The sequence below is a fragment of the Perognathus longimembris genome, chromosome 2, assembly GCF_023159225.1.
Source record: "Perognathus longimembris pacificus isolate PPM17 chromosome 2, ASM2315922v1, whole genome shotgun sequence".
NCBI classification, from domain to species: Eukaryota; Metazoa; Chordata; class Mammalia; order Rodentia; family Heteromyidae; genus Perognathus; species Perognathus longimembris.
Window position 1 is genome coordinate 61,767,189 of NC_063162.1, and position 20,433 is coordinate 61,787,621.

General features: G+C 50.7%; 1 protein-coding gene across 2 annotated transcripts; it reads right to left on the bottom strand.

Moving 5' to 3' along the window:
• Positions 1–363: 363 nt before the first annotated feature.
• On the bottom strand, positions 364–12,828 carry Cxcl12 (C-X-C motif chemokine ligand 12). 2 transcript variants are annotated; one of them, XM_048339261.1, is made up of 4 exons: positions 12,672–12,828; positions 8,340–8,457; positions 7,015–7,101; positions 364–1,753 (listed from the first exon to the last, which is right to left on the bottom strand). In XM_048339261.1, exons 1-4 carry the CDS (start codon positions 12,730–12,732, stop codon positions 1,738–1,740), a joined length of 282 nt encoding a protein of 93 aa, XP_048195218.1. In that variant the 5' UTR covers positions 12,733–12,828; the 3' UTR covers positions 364–1,737. The 2 variants fall into 2 exon arrangements, with proteins under 2 accessions (XP_048195218.1, XP_048195217.1); XM_048339260.1 differs by lacking the exon at positions 364–1,753 and adding an exon at positions 1,760–4,320.
• Between the last annotated feature and the right edge of the window lie 7,605 nt (positions 12,829–20,433).

Sequence of the window (20,433 nt, forward strand, 5' to 3'; positions counted from 1 at the left end):
AATATATCTGGGCTGGCTTAATAATTTTAATTTTGTTTAAATTAGGGCAAGTTTGTGGAGAGTGGATTCCCACACAGTCCTGTCAGGTGAGTCTCCTGGCTTTGATCTTTTTTTCTCCTTCTCTTCATTTAAAGAATCTTACTGCAGGGCTGGGAATATGGCCTAGTGGCAAGAGTGCTTCCCTCATATACATGAGGCCCTGGGTCCGATTCCCCAGCACCACATATATAGAAAATGTCCAGAAGTGGCGCTGTGGCTCAAGTGGCAAAGTGCTAGCCTTGAGCAAAAAGAAGCCAGGGACAGTGCTCAGGCCCTGAGTCCAAGCCCAGGACTGGCAAAAAAAAAAAAAAAAAAAAAAAGAATCTTACTGGAGTCTTTTAACTGAAGGGAAAAAGTTTTCATGAGATTTCATGAAAACCTCAAGGGTCTTCATTTTCAAGCAGCTTAATATCACTACTGATTACTCCCAGTGAGAAAGACACCTGATCCCAACGTCACCTTTCTCACAGTGATGCCGTGCTTCACTTCCTGGAGGCAGGAGGTGACATTTGGTGGCAGAGGTGGCCAGATCACTATGTAAGGCAAGATGGCAGCGTTATCCAACAGTGAGGAGGGTACAGTTGGGTTTTAATCGGGAGGGAATAATCAGTCTAAGGTTGATTATGTCAACCTTAGGGGTTGAAATATTATTTCAAGGTAGTAACTGAGAGTTCATTTCCTGTTAATTCCCTTCGCCACCCTCAGCAATGCTGAGCTTGATGCCAAGAAGTCAAAACTGTGGTTGTTAGAGCCCAAGGACTACAGAAGTTGTGAGAAATAGTGGTTGTCAAAGTCCATGCTGCCCTAAGCCACAGTCCGCTGGGCTCTGATTACAGGTCCTGCTTGGTTCTGGGCCCAGTGGGAAAACTGAGGCTGTTTGCCTTGATGGTCACAGGGCTGGGGGACATGTCCTCACACTCAGCCTTTGTGTTTGGGGAAGGGACAGGACACACACGGAGCTGTGGCCTGAGTGATGACACTAGTTCTGAACAAAAGCACAGGATGGGATAGCAGACGCCACTCCAGACAACAAACAGGGCTACACAGAGTTTTCCAGGACCACCAGACCCATTTCGTGCTCCTTCTTCAATGCCCAGTTTAAATAAAAGCTTTGGTCTTGAGAGGAGCTTTTCTCCTTTTGGCAGAGTCATGGAGATGGCCTTGTGACACGTGACGATGGATGAGAGAGAGAGGGATGAGGAGAATGCGATGGGATGCGGAGGAGAGCGCAGGAGGGTGGGTCTTGGGTCTTGGGTCTTGGGTCTCACTCTTGCCCTGGCCTCACACTCTTCCAGGTCTCAGCCTGGGACCCTGGGGAGGAGGCAGAGCCTGGCTCCCATAGGAATAGGGAGTGGAGCCTCCTGTCTCAACTCTGAGAGATACAAAACTCATTAGGAGAGGAGGGGCTCCAGAAGAAACACACTACAATAAAGCAAATTACATAATGACCTCAGCCTAAACTCCTGTCACCAGTGACATTGAATAATCAAAGTAAATGAACAAGTAATAATAAGAATAAAACACCATGTAGTTGCTATATAATCAAATGGTGAGAATAAAGCAAATGGTGTGAAAACAGGGCCCTTAGAAATGCATCTGGCCCTGCCCAAGAGCAGGGGAAATGCCTACTGGCCTTTCCCTAACACTGACTGCAGACCTAGGCTCCTTCTGCCATTTTCCTCAGGAGTTGAGCCTCTCTCACATCTTGAACCTCCTGTTAATAAGAACAGAGGGGACACCATTAAGGCCAGGTTCTCACCATCTGCCTGGTGTGCTGAGCCCTGTTCCTGGAGGCAGCTGCCTTCCTTCCAGCTCCCAGGTGAATGTCTTCCTTCCGAGGCCTGAGAGACCAGGGGCAGAGGAGCTAGAGCTGGGACTGAAGATGAAGGCAAAAGCAGAAGACAGGCAGATGGACACAGCAAACAGGGCATGGAGACACACAGTGGCACAGGAGAGCATGGCACAAGCTGTACATGAAGGAGCCCTGCCTTAACCATAAGGACACTGAGGTTATTGCTGAGGCCTCTGCCCTGCCGAGGGAAGAGGACCAAGTGACGGCAGGTGCCCTATGCCCCTGGGCAGTGTCAGGTCTTGGCATCCCTGAGAAGCGGCCCTTCCCTTGTCATCCACCAAGTACCCACATTCTCCTTCAGGATTTCTCAGCGGGTGCTGCACCATGTCTCCTGTGGTAGCCAGAGGTGGCCCAGGGATGGGTACAGGGGCAATATAACTTGGCTCCCAGAAGGCATACACCTTGCTGGGCAGCACATGGCGGCCCTCACCTCTCACCTGGCTGCCAACTTGCTCCAGTGCTTCCTAGTTTCAGCCCACTGTGGGGTTCAGGGAGGAAGGTTCTTCTGCTCTTGCGTGGAGACTGTCTTCTGCAGGCTGAGGCTCATCCTTTAAGACTTTCACAAGTCTCTCATGAAACATGGAGGTGCTCCGAGGAGTCACAGACACACAGGAGTGGAGCTGGCATTTGTTCCCTAAGGAGAGCGGCCCATTGTCCCAGCCCCTGCACCCTGCCCACCCCAGCAGTTTAACAAGGACAGGAGGGGTTCCCCTGGGCTTTGCTACCTCAGGGTAGCCTCAAGCTGGCCCTTGGTTGCTAGAATGGGCAACATCTCTCCCTGCTGCCCTAGGGGAGAACTGCATCCTTCTCTAGACAGACTTCTTTGTTGCCTGGGCACAATTTGACCTTGAAGGATGACCCCAAGCCAGGCCCCTGAGATCCGACCATAGCTGACATTTCCAGGATAGGGCCACAGCCCTGGGTAGCCCAGCCAAGAGCCAGGAAGATAGCTGAACAGGAGAGGAGTGGGGCAGAAGGCGCATATCTGCCCACCAGAGGCTCACTGTCCCTAGACCTGATAGAAACAATGAGGGCTTGGGAGCCAGATGAAGGGGTGGCTGTGGGCAACCAGGCCTTCCCTGCAGGAAACTCTTCCCAGGAGGAGCAGAGAGATGGCCATCACTTATTTAACACTGGAATCATAAGGGAGCTTATTAAGGCACAAGGCATCCAAGATCGAACATGTAGGGTCTTTGGTAAATTTCCTTCTCCTGGAATTTGTTTGCTCCATCCTCCAACCACCTCTTCCTTCTGCATCAATTTATTAAAATTACCGACAGAGCTCTGGGGTACGCGGTTGGGTGGGGGTGCATATGTGAGATGGGAAGGGCCAAGAAGGCTAAGGGTCCTTCCACATCCTTCCAGTCCAAAGCACAGACAAAAATCCTCAGATGAATGGGCAGGGGACAGGGAGCAGTGTGGAAGAAAGTTCTAGAACTTCAATCTTACTCATAGAAGGCAGGTGTTCCCTTAGGTAAGGAGTGTGGGCGGGGGCCCTCTGGGCCCTGAACCCACACTGTCATGGTGGAGATCTTCCTAGTGGAAGGGACAGTCTGGGGCTGTAGGCCCCTCCCATCTGTGCACAGCTGTACTCCATGCAGGAGGCCCCATGGAAAGACACACGGTGGTTGCCTGAAGAGCAGGCTCCCTGAGAAACATTTCCCACCTGTTCTCTGGCCAGTGTAGCCTCTCTTCCTGCTTGGCCCACGCCTCTGCATCTGCACACACCCCAGCCAGGCTTCGGGAGTAGCCTTGAGGGGCAGATACGTCCCTCTACAGGAAATAGCCAGGCAGAGGGCCAGGTAACAGGTACTGGGGGAGAAGCAGAACAGGACCTAGGAGCAAGTCAATCACCGGCCTTGAGAGGGCCAGGACCTGTGGGGAAGGGAGGCAGAAGACACAAGGCCTTTCCCCAAAGGCGCTGCAGGCCAGGCTGGTAAACAGGCCAGGACCTGGAATGCAGGCTTCCTTTCCCAGGAGCTATGGAAGCTTCGGGAGGGGGCGCTGAGCTCAGGATGATGCTGGAGACTGTCAGTCATGCTAGGAAGGTCCTGGATGCACAAAGGCTCCTGTCCCAGTGTCCACCCAGTCTCTGAGCACCTTTCTTCATCACTTAGCAGACCAAGAAAAGGGGCCTTTAAATGCACATAAATAGAGGAGGCGATGTGGCCACCACGGAGGGAAAGCACTGCTGCCCAGGGAAGTCTGAGCGCTCACCCTGGGCGGTGGGTCTGCCCTGGGTGCAGGTCTGCCCTGGGAGGAGGGGCACTGAGCGAATTTACAAAGCGTGAGAGCTCGGGCACTGCAGTCCATTTTGTCTCCGGGAAGCAGATAACTAATTTTTCCTTTTCTGGGCAGCCTTTCTCTTCTTCTGTCGCTTCTTTTTTCCTATCTTTTCTTTTTTCCCCACTTTTTCTTCTCTGCGCCCCCTTAGATAAAATTAGTAGAACCATTAATCATTTGGAAGTAAACACACAAGGAGTTTAACTCAGCCTGTATAACACTGAACACCACTCCCAGCCCTACCACCCTGGGGTCAGTTTAACTCTGGTCTCAGGCCTAAAGATCTTGGGACAGGTCACTGTTCATAAGTAATTAATATAAAGAAGATATTCTCCCTCTTTCCTGAGCACAGATTAAGGGTCTCACGGATATTCTGCCTGGGCTGGCTTTGAACTGTGATCCTTCAGATCTCAGCCTCCTGAGTAGCTAGCATTACAGGCGTGAGTCACCATGCCTGGCTCCCAAAGCACTAGCTCTTCAAAAACAAAAGAAACAAAACTTTGCTTTTAAAATCAGACACTGCCCTGGAGAATGATGTTTCTGGGCTCAGGGGTTCCAGTGGCTCCCTAAGAGAGGAGAGGGAAGGAGCCACATTCCCATTTCTCCTTACTAGGTGCCAGGGAGTACCTGTCGGGGTGACTGGCATTGTTCTGGAGATGTAGGGAAGAGAGCTGGTTAGCAGGAGTTTGTTAGAGCAACTGGCTCCTGGTTGTCATATTAAAATGATTCAAGCTGCATGGTATTTAATGATTTATGGGGAGCGACCACCTGTCTCCATAAAGGTCCAATATTAACTGTGGCTGGGAATCATGGGGTTTTATTTTTTAACATGGGAAGATGGGAAGGCTTGACATTACTGAGTTGAGTCTCTGGGGATTACATGAGGTTGTTAGGAGAACCGAGGAAGAGGAGGAGGAAGGCGGAGGGGAATTAGTGAGTCAAATATTATTTATTAGAAAATTAGCACTGTACTTCCTGTTGGATTGAAGAAAAAAAAAAAAGCTAAAAAGGCCAAAAGTCAAGCTGTGGACGTGATGTGCTTCTGAGAAGAGCCCGGGGTGAATCTTCTCAGTGTCTAACAGCTCCTGTGCTTGTGTTTCAGGTAAAGGAATTCCCACGTACAGTAGGAGAGGTGCATAGTATGAAAACAATTCACCTTTTATTGCTAGTGCAGATAATGTCACAGTTGATACAGTTTCGGTACAAGTGATAAAATACACTGTCCCTAACTAACATGGAAATGCTCAAATCACATTTCTAGATCAGATATATATATTTCTTTACAAATTGCCAGTGGCTTAGGATCATGGATAAACGTTACCTACTGACATTTTGGCTCCACTTCAGATATATGAGTTGTTTAGCTACAAATACATTCTGTAATACATTTATCTCCTAAAGAAACAGTAAAAAAAACTTGTGCACAAAAAGAAAAAAGATATATATAAATGCCTTACAAAAAGTTACAAATACCACCAGGCCCATCTGTGAATCATATGTATGCACAGGAATTTCATATTGCTCACATATTTTTGGTAGGGGGACCTGAACTCCCTGCTGTGGCTTCAGGAACAGGGGTTCATGTCAAGATATTAGTTTATTATGCATTTGATTTTTAAATTTTTTTCCCCACTTCTGAGTCCATAAACCTCAACTTTGGTATCCCCACCCCTCAGGCTTCAGAGGCAGTCAGAGAAGCTGAATTCCTAATGCAAGCTCTCAGATTGAAAGTTGCATTTACTAAAATTCTGCAAAGATTTGTCTTTTTGTGGCAATAGCCAAGGCATGATCTCAATCCTCCAGGAGGGGCCAGCTCCATTCTGGAGGAGGAGGAGGACAAAGAGGGATCTCACAGAGGGCCCCAGTGGGGGGGAGGGTGGCACCAGGAGGATGGGGAAGGCAGGCTGGCCTCCACCAGTACCCCTGCCTGTGGACTTGGTGAGGAGGGGAGGGTACAGAATAGGAAGTAGAAGCAAGGTAAGGCATGCTTGCAGAGCGGGAGGGCAGGGGGCTGGGAGGGGGCTCTGGGCACAGTCCACAGTGACAGCTTCTACCTGGAGACCTAGCTCCAATCATTGAACTTGAGAAAGGGGGTGAAGGTGAGGGTGACAGAGGAACCCCAGAGCTGGAGGGCCTTTCCCAGCAGGGCTCTTTCCTACCCTCCCCCCAAGCCTCAGCACTGGGAGGAAGGGAGGAAAAGAGGGAGGGTGGAATGGAGAAAAAGGAAGGAAGGAAGGAAGGAAGGAAGGAAGGAAGAAAGGAAGGAAAAAAGAAAGGAAGGGAGAGGGAAGGAAGGAAGGAAAAAGAAAAGAAAGAAGTGAGGGAGGAAGAAAATGAAAGGAAGATGGGAGGATGGAAGGAAGGAAGGAGGAAAGGGAAGGAGGGAGGAAAGAAAAAAAAAGAACGTTTTCTTGAGCTCCCCCTGAAGAATCTATCACTGGACTGTCCCCAGAGGCCAGAGGAAAGGAGAAACTCCAAAACAAACCAATACAGACCTTGAAGTTATCATTGATTTAAAAAAATGATTATGAGGATGATAATGACAGTGATGATAATGCTGATGCTGACTGGTTGGGGGGAATAATACATTTCTCTTAGAAAAACCCCAGTTATAACAGCTCCAATGTGGAAGGGAGGGATGAATACAAGTCGCAGTATGGAGCCAGCTGCTGTAGAAGTGGAATCCCTATGCTGGCAAATGCTCAGGGCAGCCTGGCTCAATGCAGCCAGGTCCAGGCCCCCTGTGGCGCTCAAACCCTCCCCCAGCCCAGCCCTGGCCTCGCACAAGTGTCAGCCTTCCTCATGGGTCTATGCAAAGTCTTTCTGGTTCTCCTGCTTACTTGTTTAGAGCTTTCTCCAGGTATTCTTGAATCCACTTTAACTTGGGGTCAATGCACACCTGCCGGTTGTTGCTCTTCAGCCGTGCCCTGTGCAAAAAGAAGGGATGACAGGGTACAGAGGGGTGAAGAGACTGGGCACAGGGCTTTGCCCCATGCCCACCCCACACCCAGTGCAGTGCCGCTGCTGCTGCTGTGGGGTCCATAAATGGTGGGGGCGGGGAGGACACAAAACTGGAACATGGCAGGGCCATGCAGGAACTGGGAGTTATTACAATCTCTGTAAAGGACCCCAGGGTGAAGTGACAGCAGGGGACATGTGAGATGCTGGCTTTTGAAGAAGCCCAGAGCTTGGCAAAGGAAGAAAGGGCAAAGAAAACAAATACACCAGAGGGATCAAAGGGCAGATGGGAGGTGAAGGAAGATAGAGGCAGGATGCTCAAGGAGCTTGTGGCCAGACAGAAGGAAGCAGAGGAATTCAGGCTAGATGGGAAAGGTTCTGGAAACCTCTGAAGATACTTCATTTTGATTTTGCTGGATAGCGTGTGTGTGTGTGTGTGTGTGTGTGTGTGTGTGTGTGTACCTGTGGGGGTGGTGTGTGTGTGTAGGTATCAGGACTTGAACTCAGGGCCTCCCTCTCACTCTTAGCTTTTCTTGCTCAAGGCTAGCACTCTACCACTTGAGCCACCAGCTTTTGACAGTTAATTGGAGATAAGAGTCTTATGAATGTTTCCTGCCCAGGCTGGCTTCAAACCATGATCTTCAGATCTCAGACTCTTGAGTAGCTAAGATTACAGGTGTGAGCCACCAGTGCCCAGCTTTGCCAGACATTGTGATAGCATGATGATGATAATCTAGGGAGAGAATCCAGTGAGGGACCATGCAGGTCAAAGGAGCCTATTCAAGGGTGAGAGGGTCTATTGACAGGAAAGAACTGTGCAGGTGAATGTCAGAAAATTGTTTCATACTCAAGGTTCTAGGGTCCCATTTGCTGTGTAACAGTTGACAGAACTTTCTGCTAGCAGAAAGCTTCCTCATAGGCAGACTTCAGGAGAAGAGCTTAACTTATCTTTCTGGATGCCTCTGCAGACATCTTTGGCTGCCAGGCAACCTCAAACCATCGGTCAAACCCCTGCCTGCACACTAAAATTGAGGTAGACAACTGAACCCCAGTGCAGTGAAAGTGGGAACCACGAAGAACCCAGCAAGGCATTTGATGGCTGTTGGGAGGGCATACATTAAGTGCTCATGTAAAAAAAGCTGCCACCAGGCTGTCTATCCTGTGATCACTATTGGCAGCAACCCCCAGGAGCACGTGTCTCACTTACACAATCTGAAGGGCGCAGTTTGGAGTGTTGAGGATTTTGAGATGCTTGACATTTGCTCTGGCAACATGGCTCTCGAAGAATCGACATGGGCATCTGTAGCTCAGGCTGACAGGTTTTCCTAGAGGAGAGAGAGCGAGGGAAAAGCCACTGGTTACCCTCCAAGCGCTGGAGATGGGAGGGGTGAGATGGCAAAGCTATATTATAATATGCATATATCATGATATATACACATACAAGTATACACTATGAGATAGATCTGTGACTGCACAGATGCGTGGACAAACACCAGCTCACAAACATAATCTCACTCTTCTCTATAGCCAAATAGGTGTATCACACATCTATAGATATAGATATAGATGCTATAATACACACAGAGATAAACAGAGGTAGATAAAAACATCTAGTCTGATGCTTGGCTATAGTGAACAGAACTGTAAAGAAAAAGAAAATAAACCCACGAGCATGCAGACTTCTCTCTTGCACACTAATTCATACTCCTTCAGATAGCTGTATGCATGCTCTAGAGTGTATATGAGGTATGTGTGGCCGGCTGGGCTCAGGCTCAGCCCCTACAGTGGGAGGAATCACAGGCTGATGAGAGCTGGTCTAAAAGAATGAAGAGATGAAAATAGCAACCACCTGTTCAGGTGTTTCAGGATATGGGCAGAAACCCCAGGGATCCAGCCCAGAACAGAGATCCCCACTTCTGGAAGCTCTGTCTCCTCTGGGAAGAGGTGGCCAGGGGAAGAAGCAGAAGCAAGGCTCCTCCCCCCCCCCCTCCAGCCCTCGCTGGGGAGCTGGAGGATGCTTCCCTCCCCCACCTGTAGTTCCCCTCCTTAATGGATTCACCTTAAGCTCAGGCCTGGAAACCACAAAAGACTCCTGCGTGCTTCCTACCTGGAGTTCCCAGAGGGCCGAGAGTGGCTCTTCCCAGCCCTTCCCCCAGCTGGCGGGGGTGGGGAGGGTTACTAACCAGGGCCTCCTGGATCCCATTACGATCTTTGTTTGCCAATTCACCTATTTGCAAAAATGCCATAATTGACACTCATTAGTGTAAATTAGTAAGAGGCTCCTTTAAGACTCACTCCTAAATCCAGAATTGCCAGTCCTGGGGAAAGCAGGGCTGAAATTTGGGGGGTTGACTTTTCTCCTTTAGGTTTTATCCTAGCTTGACTTGATTACCCCTCAAATTATTTGAATTTGTGTCAATCTGTGGATCCTTTCATCAGGGAATAAATGCGTGTCTGAGAATATTTAATCCAGGGATTTTAAAAAAAGTTTGTTTATTGATTTCCTTCTTTCTATGCATGCCTATTTACAGGAGGACAGAGAGTCGGGGAGTTCTGAAGTTCTGTCTCATGTGGGTGAAGCCTTGGAGAGGGCTGTGCTTGTCTACAAACACCTAGTAAGGGGGAAAGCCAACCCCACCCCACAGCTCCCTCATGCCCGCCAAACGCCACAGGCAACTTCTTGAAAACCATGAGAAGATGGCCTGTTATCAGGGTGCAAGAAAAAAATAAACAACCATTTCCAGCAACTCCATGAGTCCCTGTAACCAGAGCACCCGGGAATGGGGCCCAAGGAGCAGCCCACAGCGTCCCCCTCCAGGGTCCCCCTCCACCAACCCCTTGGAAGGCTGTGAGCCTCTGGGTTTCCAGGCATTTCCCTAAGCCCCTTCAGCTGGGGGAGGGGAGACGGGGACAAATGAAGTCTAGCCGCCAGGCAAAACTAGTCCCAACCCCAGAACAGCAAGCTTGGAGGTCACAGTGGCAGTGCCATGTCCCCAAAGCTGTTTGGTCCTCCTAGGTCAAGCAGTGGACATGAGAATCAAGATTTCAAAGCCTGGAGCAGGCCCCCTCCTCCATTGTGCAAGGGCACATTTCCTACAAAGGCAACCCCTACTCTCATTTGCAGGACCCACTCCCAGCTGGTCTAGCGGGGAGTTTCATCAGGTTGGAAAAGTGACAGACTCCCCAGGTGTCCTCACAGACCTCCCTCCACCCCCACCCCCACCTCCACATCCTCTCCATTCCCACAGCTTTTTGTTAATATTACTAACTTTCCAGTTTGGCGCCACTGGCTCACATCTCTAATCCTAGCTGTTTAGGAAGCAGAGAGCTAAGGATTATGGTTCAAAGCCAGCCCTGAAAGTCAACTCCACGAAATTTACCAACAAGTGACCAGCAAAAAAGCTAGAAGTGGAGCTGTGGCTCAAGTAGTAGAGTGCCAGCCTTGAGTGGAAAACCCTAAGAGAGGCTCTGAGTTCAAGTATGCATACACACACACACACACACACACACACACACATATATATATATCTGTTTGGGGTGTGACTCTAAAGGTCTGACTGGCTCCTAAGTCACTTTAAGTTGGGATCTAGAGACCTTGGCCTCCAGAGAATTTCTGGAGAACCCTCCACATTAATACTGAGACAGTTCCTCCCAGCAGGCTTGAGACTAGAGCCCACCCCTGGGTTTAAGGCTGAAAACCCCAGAGCACCCAGAGGCCCAGTGCTTGAAGAGTCAGCCAATGGGAAGAGGGCAAGAATCTAAGCAGGCTCACCCCAGGGTGCAGTCTGAGACTGTGGAGGATGGAGGGGAATCTGGAACCCAGGAAGTAAAGAAAAAAGAAGCCATAAGTGTCCTGGAGCAAGGGGATAACTCCCAAAGGCAAGCAACCCCTAATGCAGGGAGAGATGCCTGTGGGTGAGGCACCCCTCCTTCTCGATGCACCCCCAGGACAGCTGTACCCTAGACTCCGGGACTTGGGTCTCTGCATTCCTGTCTTCTTGAGCCATTTCCAAGGATTTCTAGAACATCTCTATCCTTACTAAATTTGCTAAATTATTAACACCCAAACCACAGTGTCCCTTGACCCAGGAGGCACAGGGCAAAGAGTGACAAGAGGCAGCCACCCAGAAGAAAGGGGCAGCAACAGAAGAAAAATTAAAATTGCAGTCAGTAATGGTCTTTTTGACCAACTCCCTAATGCTTTCAGGCCGCCGCTATACACGGGTTAGCACCACCGGTTAGCACCACCGGGTTAGCAGGGTTTTGCAGCGGCCCTTGTGGTCCAGGACCCCAGAGAACTCTGCCAAAGGAGGGAGATATCCGGCCTGCACAAACCATGGCCATGCCACCACTGAGTGCTCAAGAGTTCTTCAATAGTGGGGCTCTGGAGGCTCATGACTGGAATCCTGACTGGAGGATCACAATTTCAAGCCAGCCCAAGGCAGAAAAGTCAAGAGTCTGGAAATTCCTATCTCCAATGAACCAGCAAAAAGCCACAAGTGGAGGTGTGGCATGAGTGCCGGAGAAAAGCCAGGCAAAGAGTGCAAGGCTCTGAGTTCAAGCCCCTGTACCAATATACACACACAGGCATACGCACAATAGAGTTTTTCAACCCTTTTCAGGAAACTTCGCAGCCCAGGAAGGGCAACAGCCTGACTGACAGGGTTTTGTTTTGTGTGTTCAGGGGCAATCGTTTATTTTGTTTTGCAGCAATGGTGTCCTGTAACAGAGCAGCGAGTTTTTCCTTCGGCGTCAAAAAGAGCCCAAAGAAAGCAAGCCCCTCGCTCCCAGTGAAACGGGACACCGCGATTCCCAGCGGCCCAAGGCCTGGGTGCGGGGCTGGCCGCGACAAAGGCCCCTGTCTGCAGGTGTGTCGGGGCTGAGAGGACGCGCATGGCCTGGACGGCCTCTGGACCTTGCTCTCGTGACCCCCAGGAAGCGGCGTGGAGACAGTGGACCGAGGCGTGCCCCCATCGCGTCGCTGCGGACCACCGAGCTGTGCTGAAGCCTGGCGGTGGCGCAAGCCGGCCAGCTGCGCGGCACTGCCGGCTGGAGTTTGGCCCGGCTCCCCGCGAGGGTGCGGGAAGGGGGATCAGCTTCACTTGGAAGAGACGCTCTCGCAGCTGCTACGTCCTAGCCAGTCACCGAGCCAAGCACTTCTTAGAACTTGGCCGATCGTCTATGCAGAGCCCATTGCAAGCAGTGCGCGGCGGCCCGGAGACGACTCTCCTTGGAAAACGAGCTCGACGCGGGCCGGGAGCCTCGGCTCCTATCTCCGCGCTCCCAGCTCCCTGGACGCCCGTTTCCAGAAAGTCGCCCAGTGCACCCCGCTGGAGTCCCGCGGCTACACTTTACAGAGCGCATTGCCTCAGACACCGCGCATAGGGGGCACGGGACTGGGGGTGAGGTGGATGTCGTGCCTCGGCTTCCCAAGTGGTGCGATCCGCACCACCGGCAGCCGCAGACGCCTCACCAAGCCGCAACTAGAATTAGCCACAAGCCCCTTGCCCGGCCTCGGCTGCCGAGCGCAGAAACTCACCATCGCTGAGGCAGAGCGCGGCCAGCACCAGGGCCAGCACGGTGATGACCTTGGGGTCCATGGCGCGGGCGGAGGGCGCACCCGGGACGCGGAGCCGGCGGAGAAGCGGTGGAAGAGTGAAAGTGTGGCGGCGGGTGGCTGCGGCCCGGCGCTTTAGAGGCGCGGAGCCGGGTGGGGCGGGGCGGGGCGCGGGCGAGGGGCGGCGGCGAGGGGCGGGCCTGGCGGCCCGGGTCTCCGACACGCGTCCCGCCCCGAGCCCCGGCTTGCTCCCCAGGGCGCTGTGCGCTCTGATCTTTGATCCCTGGTCCCGCTGGGTCCGGCCTAGTGGGCCAGGACCACAAAGAGACTCCCGGCCTCTCAGTGGCATGGAATGTAGTGCGGTTATCGCTTCCATTGAGCAGAGAGGGAGAATGAAGACCAGTGCGGGACAGGGACTGGAAAGCCCTGAGACTTGGCTTTTCCTTGGTAAGAGACTGGAGAATCCCAACCGGTAACAAGCCTGCCCCAGAGGCCTTTCAAGGTACCCAGAACGTCCTATCTTGAATGTATAGAAATTCAAGGCGACCCACCACGGGCGCCCTGCTCCAAACAGGGGAACTTGACCGCGGGCAATGCTGCCAGTCTTCGCAATCGGAGCGACCCTCATGCCAAACTCCGCGCCCCGCGCGGCGACCCGGCGTCCATGCCTGCGGACGCGGGGTTCTAAGTAGGTAACCGTTGAGAAAGAACCTAGCCATTCGCCCTGGCAGCTCCCTCCTCGTAGCTGGAGGTGAATTTCGAGCCTTCCACTGCTCTTGGCCCTTGGGTTCCATCTGGGAAGGGCTGATTCATTTCCCCTGCAGAATGGAACAGGGAGGGGGTGAATTCCCCGAAATCATACTTTCTGCCACCTCCTTGTGTGAGAGATGTAGTCTCCCTGCCCTTCCCCCCAACTCCTGCTAGGACTGCGCTCCTGGGGTGGCTCTTTGGGCTTGGGAAACTATACATTCCGAGCAGTCCTCTGGTCCTCCTTAGGATGCCACTGCACCCCCGGCTGGTCACCCTGGACAGAGACAGCCCCAAAGGAATGGGACAGGGCCGGAAAGTGCAGGACTGAGGTCCAGTTCCGTTTGGACCTTCCTCTGGGGTCATCAGCTCAGGTGGCTCCAGCCTCTGCTCCAGCCAGCCCGGGACGTGGGTTCTGTGTCCACGTCCATCCGAGGAGTGCACGTGAGGACAGGCTTTGCCCCTGGAGAGAAAATTCTGAAGTGCTGGCTGTGGTGGGGCCGGCACACTGGGTGCATCTGGGGATTCCGGCGGGACCGTGATCTGGAGGCTGCTGGGACTCCAGTCCTAGGAACCACTGTCTTGTGGATATTGCCCTCTCCTGGCACAGCCACTTTGGCCCCAAGTTAGAAGCACCTTGAACATGCAATCGCTCATTCAACCGTCCAACACGCCCGGCGCACTTCTGAGTTGCAAACTGGAACCCCATTAACTTGATACCCGCCTCCTAGATATCTAAAGTCCACCCAAGAGCGCAATCCCCCGACGCAGCGCCTTCGCCTTGTCCCAGAGTTCCCAGGCTAGCGTGTCTAAATCCATGTGTCCAGCGAGGCCACAGACGGACAGAGCCTGGGAACGCCTGGGATCTGCCGCCCTCTGGTGGCCGCGGCCCGCAGCCTCTCCTGCAGGTGCAGCGGTCAGAGGTGGGCGGCCATCCCGCCGTGGGCATAGCCTGTGGGCACCCCAGAGACACGCGGAGCCTGCCCTGTAAACACGACCAGAGCCCTTGCAAAGCCTCCTGGGGATTCATTTTTGCCACCCAAACCAAGAGGATAGCTGGGGCTGAGCCTCACCTGGCTCACCTGGCTGTTACCCCCACTTCCCCCCACGACTCAGGAGGGAAGCTTGGCGGGACCCCACCCACAGCACCCACTCCTCTGACATTCACTCCACAAGGTGTTTGGGCTACTAAACTAAGGCCAGGGTTCCCTCTCCTGAAGTTTGCATCTGAGTGGGTGCGGAGCAGGGATGTAAGGAGCAGCTCCCCATACACGGAGCACCTCCTATACAGGCATTGCCCGTTCTGCACCCCCAGGAAGACGGTGCTCTGTGGGACTCCATTGAAGGTTGTGACTTGGAATAAAGTAGTTATTCAGATGAAGAATATGTTGTATTCTCTGGTTCCGCTTACCTGCAGGCTGGGAAATATTAAGTATATTCCAGTCAACGAGGTCCTGTGTTTTGAATTGCATGCAGTTCTCATGGGGAAAGCGGGACAGCTCCCTTGCCCAGCAGATGTGCACTGCACACCACACACAAGGCCACTGCCACTCGGTAGCCCTCAGCCGTGCAGTAACTGAGAGTGCCATTTTGTCTGCAATTTCAGATATCCACCTGGACCTTGGGTCACTATTCTAGACCCAAATGCCAGATCATATGAACTTGAGTGTAAATACTGTTGAAATTACTCATATTTGTGTGTGTGTGTGTGTGTGTGTGTGGTGTGTGTGTGTGTGCGTGCCAGCAACTGGGTCTGGAACTCAGGACCGGGGCACTATCTTTTAGCTTTTTCACTCAAGGTTGCTGCTGTACCATTTTTGAGCCACACTTTCACTTCTGACTTTTTGCTAATTCTTTGGAAATAAGAGTCTCATGACCTATCCTACCCAAACTTGCTTTGAGCTGTCATTTTATACCTCGGTTTCCTGAGTATCTGGGATTACAGGGGTGAGTCACTGGTGTTTCACTTGCACTGTATGTACCCTTTGCACTGTATGTACTCTTTGTTCTGATACGTGTCCCGTAAGACAGCATGAAGGCCCACCCCTGGCACAGCCGTCAATCCACAGGTTTTAGATCCAGACTGTGCCCAGGGGAGAATCACAGTGGTTTTGTCAGATAAAATTGGGGACATTCAGTTAAATTTGAATTTCAGATTAACGACAAGTTTTTTTTTTCTTTTGTATTAGTATGTTTTACATATTTTGTGGAGCATACTGATACTGAAACTAAGTGTTCCCTGTTCATCTGAAATTCAAACTTGCTTGGGAGTTTTCTTTGCTGAGTCTGGGAATGCTGCGTTCTGCTCGGCCCATTCCCCCTTTCTCCCAGTGAGCCCCCACACCCCTGGGTGGGTAGGTTCCTTCTGGACATGTGGGCAGATGCTGAGAAGGCATTGACACTCTCACTGAGGGGACTAATTGAGGTTTTTCATCTGATTGTTTTGTTGTGTGCGTGTGAGTGTGAGTGTGTGTGTGTGTGTGTGTGCGCGCACGTGCCAGTCCTGAGGCTTTAACTCAGGGCCTGATCACTGTCCCTGAGCTTTTTTGATCAAAGGTAGTACTCTACTGCTTTGAGCCACAGTGCCACTTCTGCTTTTCTGGTGGCTAATTGGAGATAACAGTCTTACGGACTTTGCTACTTGGGCTGGCTTTGAACTGCAATCCTCAGATCCCAGCCTCCTGAGATACTGGCACCTGGTAACAGTTTGAGTTTCATAAAGACAAGACATGCTGGAGAGTGATGTGTTAAAGCAACGAGGGAAATGACCTCTCTCTGTTCCCTTTCTGCCATAAGCTTTGTAACATGACATCTGCTGCCCTTCCAGAAAGAGTCCTGGCCATGCTATGGGCAGGCCCGCCAGGCCGCCCTCCTCCTCCTGTGCCCTATCCCAGCAAAGACAGAGAAAGTCTAGCTTCTGACTCTCCTGCTTTAAGTGGCAGAGACATGGATGGAGAATGAGGAGCTTGCATCCTGGACAGAGCAGTGTGGAGCCATAGCCCGGCCTAGTGGGCTCTGTGCTGTCGTGGGTTCCAGGGAGGACCTGGTCCTGCTCATGGCTCACCCAAGACCCTCCTCCCTTCAGAGAAGCCAGCATCTGCCCTCCCATCCTTCTTGCTCAGAGTATTTTTCCCATCCAGCCACATCTCCATAGCCCACTGTCTGGACTTCTGGCACACAGGCCACACACAGACACCCCACAGAGGCATTCAAGGTCAAGTGCACAGACATGCTCTCTACATCCTTGCCTAGGGAATATAAGTGGGAAATGGACTGGTGGAAAGAACTTCTGGTACTGATGACATATTCAGCCAGCCACCCACCTGACCATCATCCTACCCATCCACCTACCCATCTATTTGTCTACTCACTTAATCACTTAAATAACATCTATCCATTCATGATTAGCTATGTATTTGTCTGTCTATTTATCTATTATCTATTATATGTATCTATCAATTATCTATTCATTCAACTACTCACCCATGTATCTATATGCCCATCCATCCCTCATTATCTATCTATCTATCTATCTATCTATCTATCTATCTATTTATTATGTCTACCTATTCATGTATCATCCACCCACCCATCCATCCAACCATCCATCCATCTATTTATCTATCTATCTATGCACATATCCACCACTTTCTACCTATTCTACCCATCCCTTTATTTGGTCCATTCATCTGTTCATCTATGAGTCTATCTATCATCTATTCACCTATCCATTTATTCACCTGTGTATCCATCCATCATCTGTTTATCTATCTGTCTGTCAATCTATATATTTTATCTATCTATTTATCATCTACCTATTCATCCATTTACCTACCCTTATATCTATGCATCTATGTATTCATGTATCTATGTATCTATATTTGCATCTATCTATCCATCCATCCATCCATCCATCCATCCAAGTAAATACCACTGTATTCCTATACTCCCATCCCTCTATCCCTTCATCTATTGTTACAACTATCTATCCATCCATCTATGTATGTATGTATATATCTATCCATCCACTCACCCATATATCTATTCATCCATCCATCCACCCATCTATATATTCAATCAATCAATCAATCAGTAAACCAACCAATCATCTATCTTTTCATCCATTTACCACCATGTGTCTATGCATCCATCTGTCACTGTATACCTGACTTTCTATCCCTGAATCCCTTCATCCATTTGTGAATCACTATCCACCATCCTTTCACCACCATCTCTACTCACCACCCACCCATGCAATCTTTCTTCCATCTGTCTACCCACCACCATCTGAGTGGCCCCCTTCATCCACTCCACACCAGTCCTTTGCAGATGCTGTAGTCCTCTCCTTTCTGAAAGACAAGAAAAAGAAAGACATGCCTTCTGCTTCCTGGACCACAGGGAAAAGAACCAAGAATCAAGGGCCCCACAGCTGGAGATCCACAGCAGCCTTGACAGGGATTGGAACCTTGCTCCTTCCCTTGGTGAAGGCACCAGTCTCCAGGGAGGCCCCCAAGCAGGAACTATAGGGGACAGCATCCAGTACACCTCAGTTCCTGTGTCTAGCCCCAAGGTTCCTTCATAAATTACAAAAGGAAAAAGGAACCAAATCAGAAAGAAACAAACCTCTATTTCTCTGTTTACTCCTATGCATTTAATGAGCAGTTGTTAACATGACTGAAACCATCTGATGGTTTTTACCAAATGGAAAAATCTCCCTACAGGGGCAATAAAATAAATATTCAGGACAGAGAGAGGTGGTCGTAAAAGGCATTACCCGGTTGTAAATGGAGGCGGGTCTCGGTGATCTATTACCTCTGCCTTGGCAGCTTTCAGCAGTTCTGGGATTCCAGGAGGGACTCTTGCCCCAGGCAATATTTACTCCTGCGGCTTCTTCAGGAGGTCAGTATGGGCATAATTCTGTCTACTAGTTGACTGCAGTTGAGGTTTTGAGTAGGAAACCCAAGCCCTGAGAGCCTGTAACTCAGGAGGAGGAAGAAGGCATACGGAATGTGACAAAAAAAAATTGTATCATAGCACCCTGGCTGGCTGGAGTAAGGGTCTCTGCACACTCAGAGTATTATCACAGGCCTGGATTGATGCTCCAGTCAACAGCCCTGTTGCTAGGCCTAGTTATTGGCTGTATTTACCCAGAAACCCTTGGGCAAGGCCTGTCAATGTGGATAGTGCCCTTAGCTGGGTGGCCATCAGATTCATTTTGGTGGAACCAACCAGACTCCCTAGAGATCTTGAGGTCTGCAGGGCACCAGTGGTTCACACCTGTAATCCCAGCTACTCAGATGGCTAAGAGTTGAGGATCCTGGTTCAAAGCCAGCCTGGGCATGAAAGTCCCTCAGACTCTTATCTCCAATTAACCACCAAAAAGCTGGAAGTGGAGCCATATGTGGCTCAAGTGGTAGAGTGTGAGGCTTGAGTACAAAAGTTCAGGGCCAGCACCCAGGCCCTGTGTTCAAGCTCCAGGACTGGTGTGTGCACATGCATGTGGGCATACACACACACACACACCTAAGATCTTGAAGTCTGAAAGGAAATCAGGATGCCACTGAGATAGCAAGGGACAGGGGTAGGTACCACTCCTCAGATGTGTGATCTTTGAAAATGGGGACTCAGCTGGGTTAGTGATGGATGGGAGTCCTGTGAAGTTCCAGCTACATTTTCCAGGAGCCCTGGTCTTGCTGTAATGAATCCCTGAGATAATTATATTATGAAGATAAAAGGCTGTGGGCACAATAGCTCATACTTTAATCTCAACTCAAGCCAGCCTGGGCAAAAGGTTAACAAGGCTTTATCTGAGAAAGAAGTAATTAATGAAAAAAACAGTTAGGGGATGTAGCTCTTGCCTAGCAAGTAGGAGGGCCTGAGTACAGAGTGAGTGAGTGAGAGAGAGAGAGAGAGAGAGAGAGAGAACATTTATTTTGACTTGGTTTTTGAGGAGTGCACAGTGCTGCTCACCTCACAGCTAGAAAGTAAAGAGGAAGAAAGTGATCGAGAGCCCAAAGTCCCCTTGAAGGCCACATTTCCATGACAGAAGTCCCCCCAACTAGTATCAGTTCCAATAGAGGGAGAACACACCCTTAACACATGGGCCTTAGGTGGGGCTGGGGGGGCGGTGGATGGCAACTGTCCAGCAAGGAAAATGGACAGCAACATCCTCCTCGCATCCTGCCTGGCTGCAGGCTCCTTGGGAACCTGAATCCACCCCAGACTTTCCCTAGGGGCTCTGCAGGCAGATGTCTGCCCAGCCGAGGCATCAGGAATAGATTTTTTGTTTGTTTGTTTTTGGTGCCAGTCCTGAGGCTTGAACTCCAGGCCTAGGCGCTGTCCCTGAGCTTTTTTGCTCAAGACTAGTACTCTACCATTTGAGCCACAGCTCTACTTCTGGCTTTTTGGAGGGGAGGAGGGGGGACAACTGCTTAATGGGAGATAAGAGCCTCACAGACTTTCTTGCCTGGACTGGTTTTGAACAGGATCCTCAGATCTCAACCTCCTGAGTAACTAGCATTACAGACTTGAGCCACTGGCACCCAGCTTAGGACCAAATTCTGAGCCCTTACCCCTTGTTGCTTTTAGCTCAGCTCCTTCACGGGTCCTTAAATGGAAGCTTGTTTTGTGTAAACCCAAGCCTGTGGTTGCACAATTGTGGTCTGTCTGTAGACCAAGGAAACCACAGAGAAAGGGAACAAGGACAAACTAGTCTTACCCACAGAGTTGAGGAAAGGGAAGAAGAGACAGGAAAAAGGAGGAAAGGCAGCATGGGTGAAGGAAATATGGGTTCTTAGTCAAGGAAAAGGGTACCCCCTGAGTAGCTGAAAAAGCAGGAGAGTAGCAGGGCAGGGCCAGGTCTAGGGTAGGGAACCACCTGGGTCCTCCCTTTTTGCACAAAGACACAGACATGAGTTCATCTTCTCTTCCCCCATGCAGCCAGGCCAGGTGTGTGCTGGTACCCACCACTAAGTACATCTGGAGCCAGGAGGTAGCT

Bases quoted from the DNA above. Each gene is read 5' to 3' on its own strand.
- Cxcl12 (XM_048339260.1), bottom strand. From the start codon at position 12,732: ATGGACCCCAAGGTCATCACCGTGCTGGCCCTGGTGCTGGCCGCGCTC. The intron at 7,102-8,339 runs GTAAGTGAGACA...CTTTTTGCACAG, and splicing joins AACTGCGCCCTTCAGATTGT to GGCACGGCTGAAGAGCAACA. The intron at 4,321-7,014 runs GTAAGCAGGAGA...ATTTTATCTAAG, and splicing joins CTGGAGAAAGCTCTAAACAA to GGGGCGCAGAGAAGAAAAAG.